Source organism: Mytilus galloprovincialis, chromosome 3 (assembly GCF_965363235.1).
Source record: "Mytilus galloprovincialis chromosome 3, xbMytGall1.hap1.1, whole genome shotgun sequence".
Lineage (NCBI taxonomy): Eukaryota > Metazoa > Mollusca > Bivalvia > Mytilida > Mytilidae > Mytilus > Mytilus galloprovincialis.
In genome coordinates this window covers 60,615,232-60,629,389 of record NC_134840.1, presented here as the reverse complement: position 1 = coordinate 60,629,389, position 14,158 = coordinate 60,615,232, and the positions used below count along the sequence as shown (strand labels likewise).

The 14,158-nt window shown below is 30.7% G+C and overlaps 1 protein-coding gene across 4 annotated transcripts in view; it reads left to right on the top strand.

The window, feature by feature from the left end:
* Window positions 1-14,158, top strand: part of LOC143068532 (UTP--glucose-1-phosphate uridylyltransferase-like) — a 47,853-nt gene that overhangs the window by 3,604 nt on the left and 30,091 nt on the right. The window contains exons 1-2 of one of the 4 annotated variants that reach the window (XM_076242663.1): window positions 3,810-3,946; window positions 11,234-11,248. The exons of 1 other annotated variant lie outside the window; for it this stretch is intronic. In XM_076242663.1, the coding sequence (XP_076098778.1) occupies window positions 3,917-3,946; window positions 11,234-11,248 (45 nt within the window). In that variant the 5' untranslated portion in view covers window positions 3,810-3,916. Of the gene's footprint in view, window positions 1-3,801; window positions 3,947-11,233; window positions 11,249-14,158 lie in introns of those variants that run through there. 2 more of the 4 variants (XM_076242662.1, XM_076242665.1) reach the window with 2 other exon arrangements.

The following is a 14,158-nucleotide window of genomic DNA, read 5'->3' as shown; positions in this document are numbered from 1 at the left end:
CATTTATTTTTTTAGAAGTTACTATTAATTAATATTAATTTTAACCATGACTGTATGACATTTTATATTTTTATATTTATGATGTATTTAAATGAGTAGTTATTGTTGCAAACTGCATTAGCATTTGAATGGAGATCATTTTTGGAATAAAGGAAATGGGGAGGTGAATTTTTCTCATTTCAGATTTCAGAAATTAAAAAGAAAATTTCTTCAAATATTTTTTGTTTGAGAGGATAAATATTCAACAGCATAGTGAATTGCTCCAAAGCAAAAAAATATAATTTTAAGTTCATTAGACCACATTCATTCTGTGTCAGAAACCTATGCTGTGTCATTTATTTAATCACAATCCAAATTCAGAGCTGTATCCAGCTTGAATGTTGTGTCCATACTTGCCCCAACCGTTCAGGGTTTGACCTCTGGGGTCGTATAAAGCTGCACCCTGCGGAGCATCTGGTTTTTATTTACAGCACAAATAGACAAATAGTGTCCATTCATTAACATAATAATGCTATGTTGATATTTCCTGTGACTTAATTACAGTAGAGTTCAATTTTCACGATTTTAGCTTTTCTCATTGATGACTTGTAGCCCTTTCTAGTAACCAAAAGTGGTAGTTATTATGTGATTGAGTTATTTCCCTTTAAACAGAAAGTTTGATTACACTTCCATTATATGAAATGAAACGTTATGTGAATTTTTTTCTTTAGTGCTGGACAGGAGAAAAACTGTACTCATGCCAAGACTTAGTATTTCTTTATTTGAAAGAAAGGTAAATTCTGCATAATTTTTGGAAAAGTGCAGAATTTAACAAAGACTAATAGGGGAAAATCAATGGTGGTATTACATCTTTATATCAGTAATGTACTTGACACTTTTGAAAATAAGTACCGATCAGATATTGGTAACAATCTATGTCCCTGGAAATATTATTTTTAATGGAACTCAAAATAGAACTTGCTTTAAAGCATTCATTTCTCTAAGATATTGACAAAAAAATTAAAATAACAAAAAAAGTGTATTATTGCCCTTGTACCTTGTATGAAAAAAGGTGCAACACAGGGGACATTAGAACTCTTCTCTTTTCTTTATTTTCTTCCTGTTATTATGAAATCATCTTCATATTTATTATTTGGCTGTCTGAAGTTTTCTTCTTTTTTGCCTGAAAAATAGTAAACATTTTATTGTATTAATCTTATTTTATACTTAGACAATATATGTATAGTGTCTTGAAATATGAAATTTATTTGTATGAGGCTTAGAAACCGGGGAAATGCGAGGTTCTACCGAGCATTTCCCCTGTTCAGTGCCGAATACAAATAAATTTCATATTTCAAGACACTTTGTATATTTTTTTTAAACTGAAATCGATAAAAATAAAAAAAAATAAAAAAAATATGTAACAAATATTGTTAAAAAAAAGTGGTTGGAATTTCCCTCTTGGTGTACCATTTTTGGGTATTTCCCTATGACCTTAGTCACGGCGGTAGGACATTGACATTTTAAGGAATTGGAAAGGAAAAATGAACTTAGTTAATAACATTTAATAAACATGGTATATAAATTACAAATTTGAAGACATCACAAGTTTAAATTCTTAAAAGTTTGACTATTGTTACTACACGTTGTCATGGTTGTGACGTGACATTGTTGATGAAATATAGTAGTTCCGGTAAGAAGGCGGGGCTTATAGGTTAGTTGAGGTCATTGACGTATAAAGCTAACGTTTATACGTATAGCTTTATCTGTATAGTAAAATAGCTGATTGCAGTATAGATATTTTTTTACAACATATTTTTGCTATGATGGTGTTGTCAGCATCGTCTGCTTCATCGTCCAAAACACATTCGGTTTCCGGACCATAACTTTAGTTTAATTAAATGGATCTCTATAAATTATTTTAGAAGGTTCAATACCACAATTTAAAGAAGGTTGAGACTTATTTTGGGTATGATTGTCCCAACGGATTAGAAATAAGGGGCACAAAAGGGGCCTAAAACAAGCATTTTTTTTAGTTTCAGGATAATAACTTGTGTAAGTATTTCGATTGCTCTGAAATTGTACCACAGTGTTTGATGTCACAAGTAGAAGGTTGGCATGCATTTTGGAGGTTATGGTGCCAACAGTTTAGGAACTAAGGGCCAAAAAAGGGGACAAAAACAAGCATTTTTGTAGTTTCCGGACAATACATGTAACTTGTGTGTAAGTGTATGGATCTCTCTGATATTGTACCACAAGGTTCCATATCACAAAGAGAAGGCTGAGATTGAGTTTGGGGAAAATTGCTTCAAACAAGCAGGAGTAAGGGGCTAAAAAGGGCCAAAAACAAACATTTTTCTAGTTTCCAGACAATATCTTGTGTTTAAGTGTACGGATCTTATATTTTGTGTCAGAAACCTATATTTTGTCACAATTTGATCACAATCAAAGCTTGAATATTGTGTCCACGCTTGAATATTGTGTCCAAATTTGCCCCAACTGTTAGGCTTCGACATCTGTGGTCGTACCAGGCTGTGCTCAGCAAAACATTGCTTTACTGTTATGTCTTGGTTTGGTCTTTTATCAAATTCAATAAATTTGTTCATTTATGATGTGTATAGTTTTAAATGCAGAACTTAAGGTTTGTTTTTTTTTATAAATTCAAAGGTTATCTCCCCTTCTCTTCTGTTATCAATTATTTATCTTTTATTCTTTCTTGATGCAGAATATTTTTCATTCCTGCATATTTGACACCACAGATTTTTGCTGAAATGTTATTTCAACAAAAGCCTGAGATTATTTCGTTTAAAGATGGTGTTTTTCTGTTGGTCAAAGATACTTTCTAATAAAATTGTTTATTACCACACATAACAGGCACTTGTCTCTGAAATTAAAGTAAATATGTGTTATTTTTTTCATAGACAGACATTTGATACTTAAATGAACAAATTTAGTCTTTAGTGTCATGCAAGTAATAACACCTACCCATCATTCAAACTTGAGTTACATCAAAGTTTACATAGATATATATCATCTGTTTTCATTATGTCCAATAGAAAATTGGAAATGTGCTATTGCTGCATTAGGTGAATCAGAACCTGGGCATTTGAGAAATAAACTTGTCATAGAATACATGGTTGTTGTTTCTTTGACACATTCCCCATTTCCATTTTCAATTTTATTTAAAACAAATGCTTAATTAAATTAGGGTAGGTCCTATCCAGTTCCTATCTGTTGGACTGAAGATAATGATGTTTTGGATTGTTGTGTCACTTGGTTACTGTCTGACAAACATATAACCACATCTTCTTTTAATCATAAGTCTGAAAATACCTCATGCTGAATGTTAACTCATAGTTTTTAGTAGCATTACTCAAATCAAACCAACAATTTTTTTTATTTAAAAAATTGTTGTCTTTTCAATTTAGTTATTTATGATGAGACATCTTCATATTTTCTGGTTTAGCAATGCTTGAAGGATAAAGTTTCAAAAAGCTTGTTCTTCCTTGTTAAAAAAAACGTAAAAAAAGAAAAAGCAATAAAATTTGATGAGGCATTTGTTATTAATTTGCACAAATGACAACTTTGACATCACTTACCTGTATATGTGCTTTATAAAAGTCAGAAAAATACAAATCTGAAATTTGTCTTCAACAATTTAGTCCATAAACAATTCTTATGAATATTTTAGTATATTCTACAGATTTCTAGAATTACCGTACTTTTTTTCAACCATTTGGCTATTTAAACTGACAAAGACTATAGAAATTGAACTCCATATTGCAAAACAATCAATGAACACCTGAGACAAGATTACTACGTGTACTCGTCAGATTGTTTAATGAATAACAAGTACTTTTAGTTGGGTTTTTTTCTCGACATATCATGAAATAAACATATCATGAATTAAGTAAGGAGTTAGGAGTAGGAGAGATCTATGAATGATAAGAACATGACTGAGAATTGGGTAAGAAAAAAATTATAAATATGAAATTACATGTAATTTAAATAACAAGTAAAATTTTAAAGCTTTTAATTGATTTTTGTTTTTAAATGTAAAACTAGTATTTACAAGTCATGCATGTTTTTAAAAGTTAATATCAAAGAAAGGAGTTTTAATTTCTGTGAAACGATAATATGAAATGCACAACATACTTTAGTATTTAAAACGCACAACAACTATCTATTTCATATAAAAGTTGTTTTGTGTTTTTTTGGTGACAGACTAAAGGAACTTATTTTGAGAAGATATATAACATGTAAATAGAAGTATCATTTTGATGCCCCTCTTAAAGATTTACCTTTGTTCTTTTGACTGTTTTACTGTTAAATACAAGTTCAGTGATAAGGGGCAATGTGGCATAATTATCAATGAAAAAACTATCCACCGGAGACCAAAGGGTGCTGAATTATGTAACTGTGTGTCACTATATGTTTTCTGTGACAGGTAAATTGCTTGACCATATATTTTGGTATACTGATAACCCCCTCCCCCTCCCCCCCCCCTCTCCCCCCTCTCCACATAACAAAAGGTGAAATAGTCCAAACAAGAATACCTAAGGCTTTAATAAGCTATAACTATAAGTGGCCAAAAAAAAATGTTAGACAGCAACAAACAACCTCTTAACCACAGGCTCCTGACTCAAGTAGGCACATATAGAATGTAGTGGGACCAAAGACGCCTGTGAGGGGAGGTAAAAAAGACAGTGAAATGAGATTTTCCTGCCATGTATTATTATATGACTTGAATATTTGACCTTTTCAAAATAATTGTTGACTTTTGTAATTATCTTCCTTGTAATTGTTTTGCTATTTAAAAATCACTAAATGTGAGATTGTGTCCTTGTAAAATGCATAATACATTTTGTACAATTCTGTCTAGGATTTTTATTTATGAATATCATATTCCATTACACTTTTATTAAATTTATAGGAGCGTTACATATGTTTAAACATAAGGTTAATATTATCATGTATTATTACATTGGTTGCAATGAATTACATTGATTTCCCAGTTAAATAAAAACCGATAATTTCACATGTGAAATAAACGTGGTTATTTCGCTCTCTGACGTCATACAACAATAGGCGTTGTCAGGACGTCGATAACGGCGGATTAAAACAAATTGTGAATGCGTAGAAAAAAGACATAGTCCCTTACATGTTTAACATTAATTTCTTTAAAAAAGCCGTTTTTCAATGTAATAAAAAGAATAACTAATTAAAGAATTCAAATATCGAAAAATATTCAACTCGTGACCGAACAACACTGATAATTAACTCATGCGTTACTCGCATTCGTGAATTAATGTGTTGTTCGGTCACTTGTTGAATATTTTTCTCTATTTGAATTCTTAGATTAGTTATTCTATAATTATTGGTTTTCGTGCTATTTTAAGTCATACTTAAGAATTCATTGTGACGTCACAATTTCCATTGAAAAAACATGGTAAATACGAACATATATGACGTACGAAAACATGATCTGACGATATACACATATACATGTCTTGCAAGGATTTTTTTTACATGAAGCAATTTAATTTGAAAAGCAAACAATATCCTGTATTAATCCATGTAAAATCCTTGTTTCTAATGTTTATTATTTCAAGCTATCAATGGATTTATGAATAATTCTTAAATGGCTGTTTATGATTTATATTGTAATTTGATTCTATTTTAAACTTTTCATTAAATATTTAGACTATGGATGAACCAAGGTATTGTCCTTTCAAATGAATTAATTTTGGACTTTTTATGACTTCGAATTTAAAAGCAATGAATTAAATTAATTGTTACACCCATGTTGTCAGCAATGTATGATGTAATTTATTTAACTGTAATGTATTGACTCAAACATGCATTACATCGCTTTTGAATTTAATTTATCAATCATCCGCTTTTGAATTGAATTTATCAATCATCCGCACTAGCTGAAAAAAAGTGAATGCTGAATATTCAATGCAACTCACGTAAATTTTAAATATTTAAGATCTGATATTGCATATATCTCATTGATTTTAAAGTGTTTCCCATGCTTACTAAATCTAATATTTTACTAATAATTATTAGTTTTGGGATGCAACTTTAGTGAGCTTCACAGCTAGCAAACAAAAGTAGTTGAAGATGATCTTTTCGTTACTGGCTTGAATTTAATTTTGATCCTGTCAGAGCTTATTCTTCTAAATTTTATTCCCATCGTTGGTCATGCAAAATTGTATTTCAATTTATTTCTTGGTAGACGTAAGTGTAAACCTAGTGATAATGACCTTCATGTCAGCTCTTTTTAACCATTGAGTCAAAATTTACCACAATACATTTGAGTGCTAGTCACCCTCCTTGAAAGCTATCGTTTTGCATTAGCCGTGGTAGTACCATGGTGTAAATTAGATATCACCCTCTTTGATGTAACTTATATGAACAGTTAAACTGAATGAATAAAAGGAGACCTATGTATACACATCAATATAAATGTGGCAGGAACGCAATGTCTCAAATGGTCAAAGTCGACGCATACCCAGTTATTTTTAACAATAGACGGGTATGATGTATCTATACACCATACAGTATATCAAGGCTATTAATTGTCCCTGTTTAAAAAGAGTTGTGATTAAATTAATCAGGAACTATCTTAGATCTGTGCTCGACACCAATGTCTCCGAATAACATAAAACAATATGATACGACATAATACAACCATTGATGGGTTTCTAGAATGCACATGTACATATAAATGTGGTTAACTAATTTCCTCTCTTTTTTAGACCGATTAAAGATCGATTCAAAACGTTCACATTAGCCCTTAAATCGATTTAAAGCGAACAGATCTATTTCCAATCGGTCTAAATGTCCTAGTGTGAAAGGGGTCTTGACAATACTTTACTGAGTTTTCTTCATTTTACTTAATTAGAAATGTACCAGTAATCATAAAGAAGTGGATCATGTATAATACTGGCAGAAAAATCTTCTGAATAAATATGGTAATAAGCTGACATCGCCATCATTGTCTCTGTACATTTTTAAAACTAATGTAATGAGAATTAATTTTCAATGAGTTGTAAATTGCACCACTGTATTTGCAAAGCATCTCTTTAGACCTTTCCTATAAAAATCATTTCATCATAATTTTAAATTTTTTTTGTGATATTTGTTTGCATACAAATTAAATCTTTCCAAGAAACTTTAAAATCTGATACAAGGTAAAAAATGTATAATTGCTCTGTTTCGAAGAAAAATCAATCTTTAAATATTCAGTTTTTAAGTAGTGATAGAATCCAGTGAATTAGATAAAAGTTTGTAATTTAATCTGTTAATAGTAGGAATAAGTTTTCACACAACTTTCTAAAATTTTGCACCAGGCATAATTCAATGAATTTATGTGAATAATCAATCACAATGGCTAATGAGAGGAAGGGGGAGGGAGATCGAGGGGTGTTCTCAAAATCAAATTTTGGAACAGACATAAGGCATGATCCTGGGGTAAAAATCACACTCAATTCATATATTGAAGTATGGAAGTAAATCCTGATCCATATATATAAATTCTATAGCAAAATTATAACACTCATATCTTTCTCAGGTATCCAACAATCTGTGACATCTTAATAATTATATGTATAGCGTTTATTTAATTGACAAATAATGAAAAATCCAGCAGATGATAGATGTTATCATTATTGGATTATTAATATATTTATTTTGATCAGTTATCAGTGGCGGATCCAGAGGGGGGGTTCCGGGGGTTGGAACCCCCCTTTTTTTTGGCCGATCAATGCATTTGAATGGGGACTTATAGTTGGAATCCCCCTCTTTTTAAAATGGCTGGATCCGCCCCTGGTTATAGTACATTTTGTTAATCAGAAGTTGAAAAGAAGTGTCCAATTGACATATATATTACTACCCATTTACATTTTATCTCCTTGAAATTGCACCTTATGGAAGCAATTTACGTATATACAAAGTAGGATATACTAGGGGCTGTGTAAACCTTTGTGCTGTTTTGTTGTTGTCTCATTAACACCAGTTCTGCTGTGCTTTTAATACATATAACCAACTTTTACATTCTTCATGATGAATGTATTGTCCCCTTGTACAGTCTTCATCCCGAACCACATGCCCAGCAGCCAAGGCTTGTTAAATTGCTCTCAGGCATGTAATTATCATATTTACAGGCCAACAGAATCTAACTCAAATTTTCCAAAAGTTGAGTTTCTGGCCGGTAGATTTTAAAATTCATTGTTAAGACTGTATGTTTAGAGGGATAACACCTTTTGATATAAGGCATAAAGGTCATGCTAAGTTCAAGGTTAAAGGTCAAAATCTTGTCAAGACATTACTGAAACATAGATGCTTAGTTGGAATTTGTCATACAAGAATTGATGACCATGACAGCAATCATCTTCTTTGCAGTTATAATACAAAATTTTACAGCAGATTGTATATTTTCTGCTTGAGACTGTTTAGATGGTACAACATTAGGAGATGCTGGAGGATTATACATATATTTCAAGTTGTACATATAAACAAAAAAAAACCCACTTTTCTTAATGGCTATTAATACAAAATGCCAGACAGTTTTTTTTTTTTTCAAACTCTTATCTTATCCCATCTTTTTCCCCTGTGAATGTCATTCAAAGGTAAACATAAGTTGTTTAGATGTTTTCACCTTAAAAAAAAGTAACAGTAGAGACAGCTGTTAATAGAGTATATTTATGCTGACGTTTCCATGAACAATGTCAACTTTGATTGTAAGTGTTTGAATTTAATGTATATCATGCTCTTCAGCAATATTTAAAAATTTCTATGAGAACACTGTCAATATCTAAAAATTGTTTCTATATTATAATAATAGTTTAGCCTGTTTGTCAACAATACCCTTAGTGTGTTTTGGTAACTATATGTGTTAATTGGTTCAATGTTTCATAAATAAATTCATCAATCTTTTGATTTATCTTTGTTCATTTAATCAAGAAATTAAAAAAAAATGTCATTTTGTTCATAATGTTTCAGTCTGTGCTCAAAAGTTTTCCAGCTACATCATGTACATGTACTATCTCGAATCAGAAATTTCCAATAGCAGGCCTCAATTTTTACTCCCCCCCCCCCCCCCTCGGAGTGAGGATGACAATCATGACACCTTCATAGCAACAAGTATTGACTTCTATTTCACTACACCAACAAACAGAAAGTAATACTCTATATACCCTCACTCCACACAGGGGTTTCATTATCTTTCATGTTGACTGGTACTTTCCACGTTTCTAGGTGGTACTTTTCAATTTATTCCATGAATATCTTATATAAAACTTTCTACATTTAGGCGGTACTTGTCAATAGCATAGGAGGGTAAAAGTACCGGGTACCGCCTCCTAATGAATGGCCTGTCCACAACAAAGGAGTCATCTAACTACGAAAAACCCAAACGCCCCAGCCTATTTTATAAAATAACATAGCTGAATAATGATCCCTGGGGCAGTCATTTTAAGCTCTAAATAGATTTAAAGTCGTAAGTACGAACCAATGGATTTAAGGAGACAGTCTTAGATATTTGAGAGAAAAAAATTGACTCTGATTTTTGCCGTAATGTCTGACCGGAAAGTCTGTTTCGCCGAACTGATATATTGAATACTTTTTTCAAGACCAGACTGCAACCTGCCTGCTGGATGTGGCCTTTGTGAAAAATTCTGGCAGTATCTAGATTGAAAACAAAAATCTTGTCCCCCCTTTTGCTATTAGAAATGAATATTTCCAACAGAATTGTATGGCATTAAATGAACATGATGAAAAAAACGGGCATATTTGTTTGTGGCAGGGGTTTTAATGTCTGACCGGAATGTTCTTATATGATAGACAAAAAATAGGGAGAATACAGCATTGAAAATGTCCAACCCTATCAACACCTTTACAGCAACTACAAAATATGCCCCACGCCAGGAACGGTTTTTAAAAAAGTGCATATTACTTTATTTTATGTTTTTAGCCCAAAAAAGGGCTCCGCTCGTCGATCTTTAAAAACTTCGCCCCCCCCCCTTTTCCAAAATCCTGAATCCGCCCCTGAAATGGATTGTGACATCCTTAGTAAATTGAACTAAATGGTTGTTAGCAAAGCAAAACATGATTAATTTGTGTATTGACTTATAGAAGTTCAGTATCATCTCACACCTTGTACAATTATTCCCTTTGAATTTTTAATAAATATATATATATGTTACATCATTTATATTTATTGGCAGAGTGATATGATAGCAAATTGGACAAATATGTATGGTGCAAAAGTTATAACATCATATCTAGATTTCTACAATTGATATCTCTTCATTGATGTTAGGAACTGAAATGATATTGGAATGCCATATAATTTACCTCAATTTAGGATAAACTCTTGAATTTTAAATATATATATATATATCCTGATTGAATTATTTATAAAAGGTACCTATGTGTAAAAGAAAACAATAATTTGTGATCCATATACTTAACTAAAAAGAATGGTATTTCAAACTAAATGGTTATGATGTTAATTCTTTTAACAAAATATGTAAGGCCACCTATATTTTTATCTCTGACAGGTAAAATTAAAGAGAAAAAGAATGATGAAACCAAAAAGGAAATATGGTTAAAATATTTTTGTTCTTTATTTTATCGGCTGAGAAACCGAAGAATTATGTCATTGTGGCCTATCATCATAGTTTCATATTTCAGTGTCATCTAATTTGTAAGTTGAGAACATTTGGTTTATATATAATGTCAAATATGTTTTACTTTATCCCACGCTACTTGTTTAAAAGTAAAAAAAGAAATGTTTGTTGACTAAAAGTTTTAGCATAGTAGCAAGGCCACACAATATTTTTTCTCAATTTTTTTTATACAAATACACATACACACTAATGCAATTGTGAGCAAAATGATGGGAACTACATTTATAATTGCTTAAAGTTTTAATGTTTGTTCTGAAGTAGTATATCATAATCAGTCATTTTTACCTCGGCTTATCAATGAACATCTTGGAAGTTTTAAACTGATACAAAATAAACATACAAATAACAATAAGTCCTGTTTCAAATTTATCATCAATATGATTTAAGGATTAAACTGTACATAATTTGACATGTTTTTAAGACTCATAATACTGTTCATTACTCTAGATCAGTTGATTTTTAGCAGTTAAGCTTGTGAGGTTACTTTTTATATTACTTCCTCTACCTAAAAAAGTATGAGTACAATAAACATTCGTAATAAAAGTTTCTTTGAACAGCTCCAGTGGCCAGAGGTAAGTTATTGTGTGGGCGTAGGTGCTATGTACATTTTATTTTTTCAGATCTTAAAAAGTGAGGACTCTCTTGTTTATCACGCTTTATGCTTAGTACAAATTGATTATCTTACATTTGCAAGGGATTTGATGATGGTCAATACTTCCATTTGAAAGACACTTTTAAAAATAAAACTCTGAAAATAGCTTTCTTGTTCACTTGATGTAATATCAGATGGTAAACAAACAGATAAGTTTAAAAAGAGAATATTGTCAATATTTTATAAAAAAATATTTTTTAAAATTACAATAATACATTATGCAGGTTAGGAAATGTGTTTATCTTTGGCATTGCTTAATGAGATTTATCAAATTTTAATCATAGGAAAGATTTAATCTCTTAGCCAGTCAAATGATCAAGACATTTTGACAGCTTGTTTTTATAAAAGGGATATTTTGATTTTTACTTTATATTTTACAAGAGATTTATTTGATCCATAAAAGTTAACCAAAAAAAAGGATGTAAAGAAAAGAAATCTTAAGCAAACCAAAGAAAAAATTATATCAAACTAATTGTTACTTTCATCTTCATAAATTTTAACTGTGATTTGAACTCTGTCCTATATTCATATCTGACATTTTTTTATTTAGTAATTGGTTATTCATAGACTTCTAATTTACCTCTTGGACTTGAAGAGAAAAATAACAAGTTTTAATCCAGGGATTTTTTTTTTAATTATTGTTACTGTCTGCAGTTTGCCTTTTGATATAGATTTGAACATACACATTTTTAGTGATGAATTATAAGTACTTGCAAATGGGAGACAATCTATGTTTGACAAAAAGGAAAACATTACTATATCATAGGCTAGAAATAATAAACAGTATATTTATTGATATTATGAATATGTACATATTTATACGAGAAAGGTTGCTTTTGTAAACAAGTAAAAAGCTGTATATCTTGTTTCACCACAATTAACTCTTTTCTTTTCAATCTTATTATTAAAAACAGAAAAAGGGTTTCAATTTAAATATATTTTTACTGATTTATATGAGATAAGTTGATATGAGAATTATTGAAGTTCAGTAACAGAATTGAAAATAGAAATTTGATTATGTAAGATTTAAAGCTACTAACAAAAAGTAAAGTGAAAAGTTAAAAAGATTCATACATTTACATTTGATAAGAAAATTGGAAGGTTTCAATTTTAAAATTAGTGATTTAATCTTCTATAAATGTATGAAGTTTATGGTTTTAATTGTATTGGAAGTGATCAGGGTAGCTGCTGAAATTCTGTTACCAACTTTATGTCAGATCTTATGGGATAATGACAAAGGGCAACATTGCATGATAAATCTATTCAAGTAGGGACTTATTATTTTAAGAATAATAACTATTACTAAATTTGCTAGATAATATTATTTAATTACACATTTGGTATAGAGTCAGTCATACTTTAAACATTTAAATATTAATTTGAAGATGGGCACTTATTGGCGAATTTCTGTATTGTGGGTGTTTTATTTGTTGCGAGTTCACAAAGAACAAATAAAACACCCATAATACAGAAATTCGCCAATTAGTGCCCATCTTGACACTTGTGGTAAAAAGCATTTTCAAATAATGCCTATTTTTAAATGTAGACAGGATGAAGCATATAGAAAAGAGATGGAACGTTATATCATAACAACGTTCCGATCGAAATTAAATCCAGAGAACTTTTAATAACGAACAATGGCGGAACATCATAAACCTCCTTAACGATGTCGCCTATAGCGACACTACATCAGTTATCCTGAAGAGTCCCAATGGAAGGATGAAATCGATAGAATGGAATTGTTAACTTTTTACTTATTTTATTATTTTATTTAATGAATATATATATATTTATATCTTTTGAGTCTATTAACATTATTCAGTCTTTATTTTTTATAGCTTCATTGATACAATAAAACATTAACAATAAAACACTTTATAGAGGAAATAGCCTATATGAAGCTAGAGAGATTAGAAGTACTTTATACTACTAAATTGTTAACCCAAATATATGTCTCACCTTTATGTAATTTTGATACATGTACTAATGGTATAATGTAAATGCTGAAATTAAAATGGCAATATTTCAACATGTAAACTATGGAAAACATTTGAAGTCAATGAACCATGACTAAGGAGACAGTGCAAAATAAACTCTACGGAAATGAGATGTGCCAATGCTAATGCAAATGTTTTCAAAATATCATTTCCCTCTACATTACCAAGGAAATGTATTCATAATCAAATGAATAAGTCTTAAAAGTTTTCATGTTCTTAAAAAAAAAAGTTAATATGAACTTGTTACATGGTAAATTTGTACATGTCATACATATCAATATAACACCCAAAGGTTTAGAATACCACAAGATTGACAAAAAATGAAAGAAATATAAAATTTTATATGTAAAATTAGGTTTTTTATAAATTTGATTTAAATGAACTTAAATTTGATGTTTTTGTTATGCATAATTTAGTGATGATACACCTCTGTCTGTGTGTTCATCCCTTGTCATTGCGGTTGAAAGAGTTCCAAATGGTGAAGTTGAAATCATCCCTTCGTAAATTTTACGGACGCCATCACGAGTTGGTTGACCGTTATGGAATAACCGTTTCACAAATGATATCGGATATGTTCCTTACGTCGTAACTACAATCCCCTTCCCTTTCATGAATATGACCTACCGAATTAGACTATTTACCGGATTTGTAATCACTTAAGCAATACGACGGGTGCCACATGTGGAGCAGGATCTGCTTACCCTTCCGGAGCACCTGAGATCACCCCTAGTTTTTGGTGGGGTTCGTGTTGTTTATTCTTTAGTTTTCTATGTTGTGTCGTGTGTACTATTGTTTTTCTGTTTGTCTTTTTTATTTTTAGCCATGGCATTGTC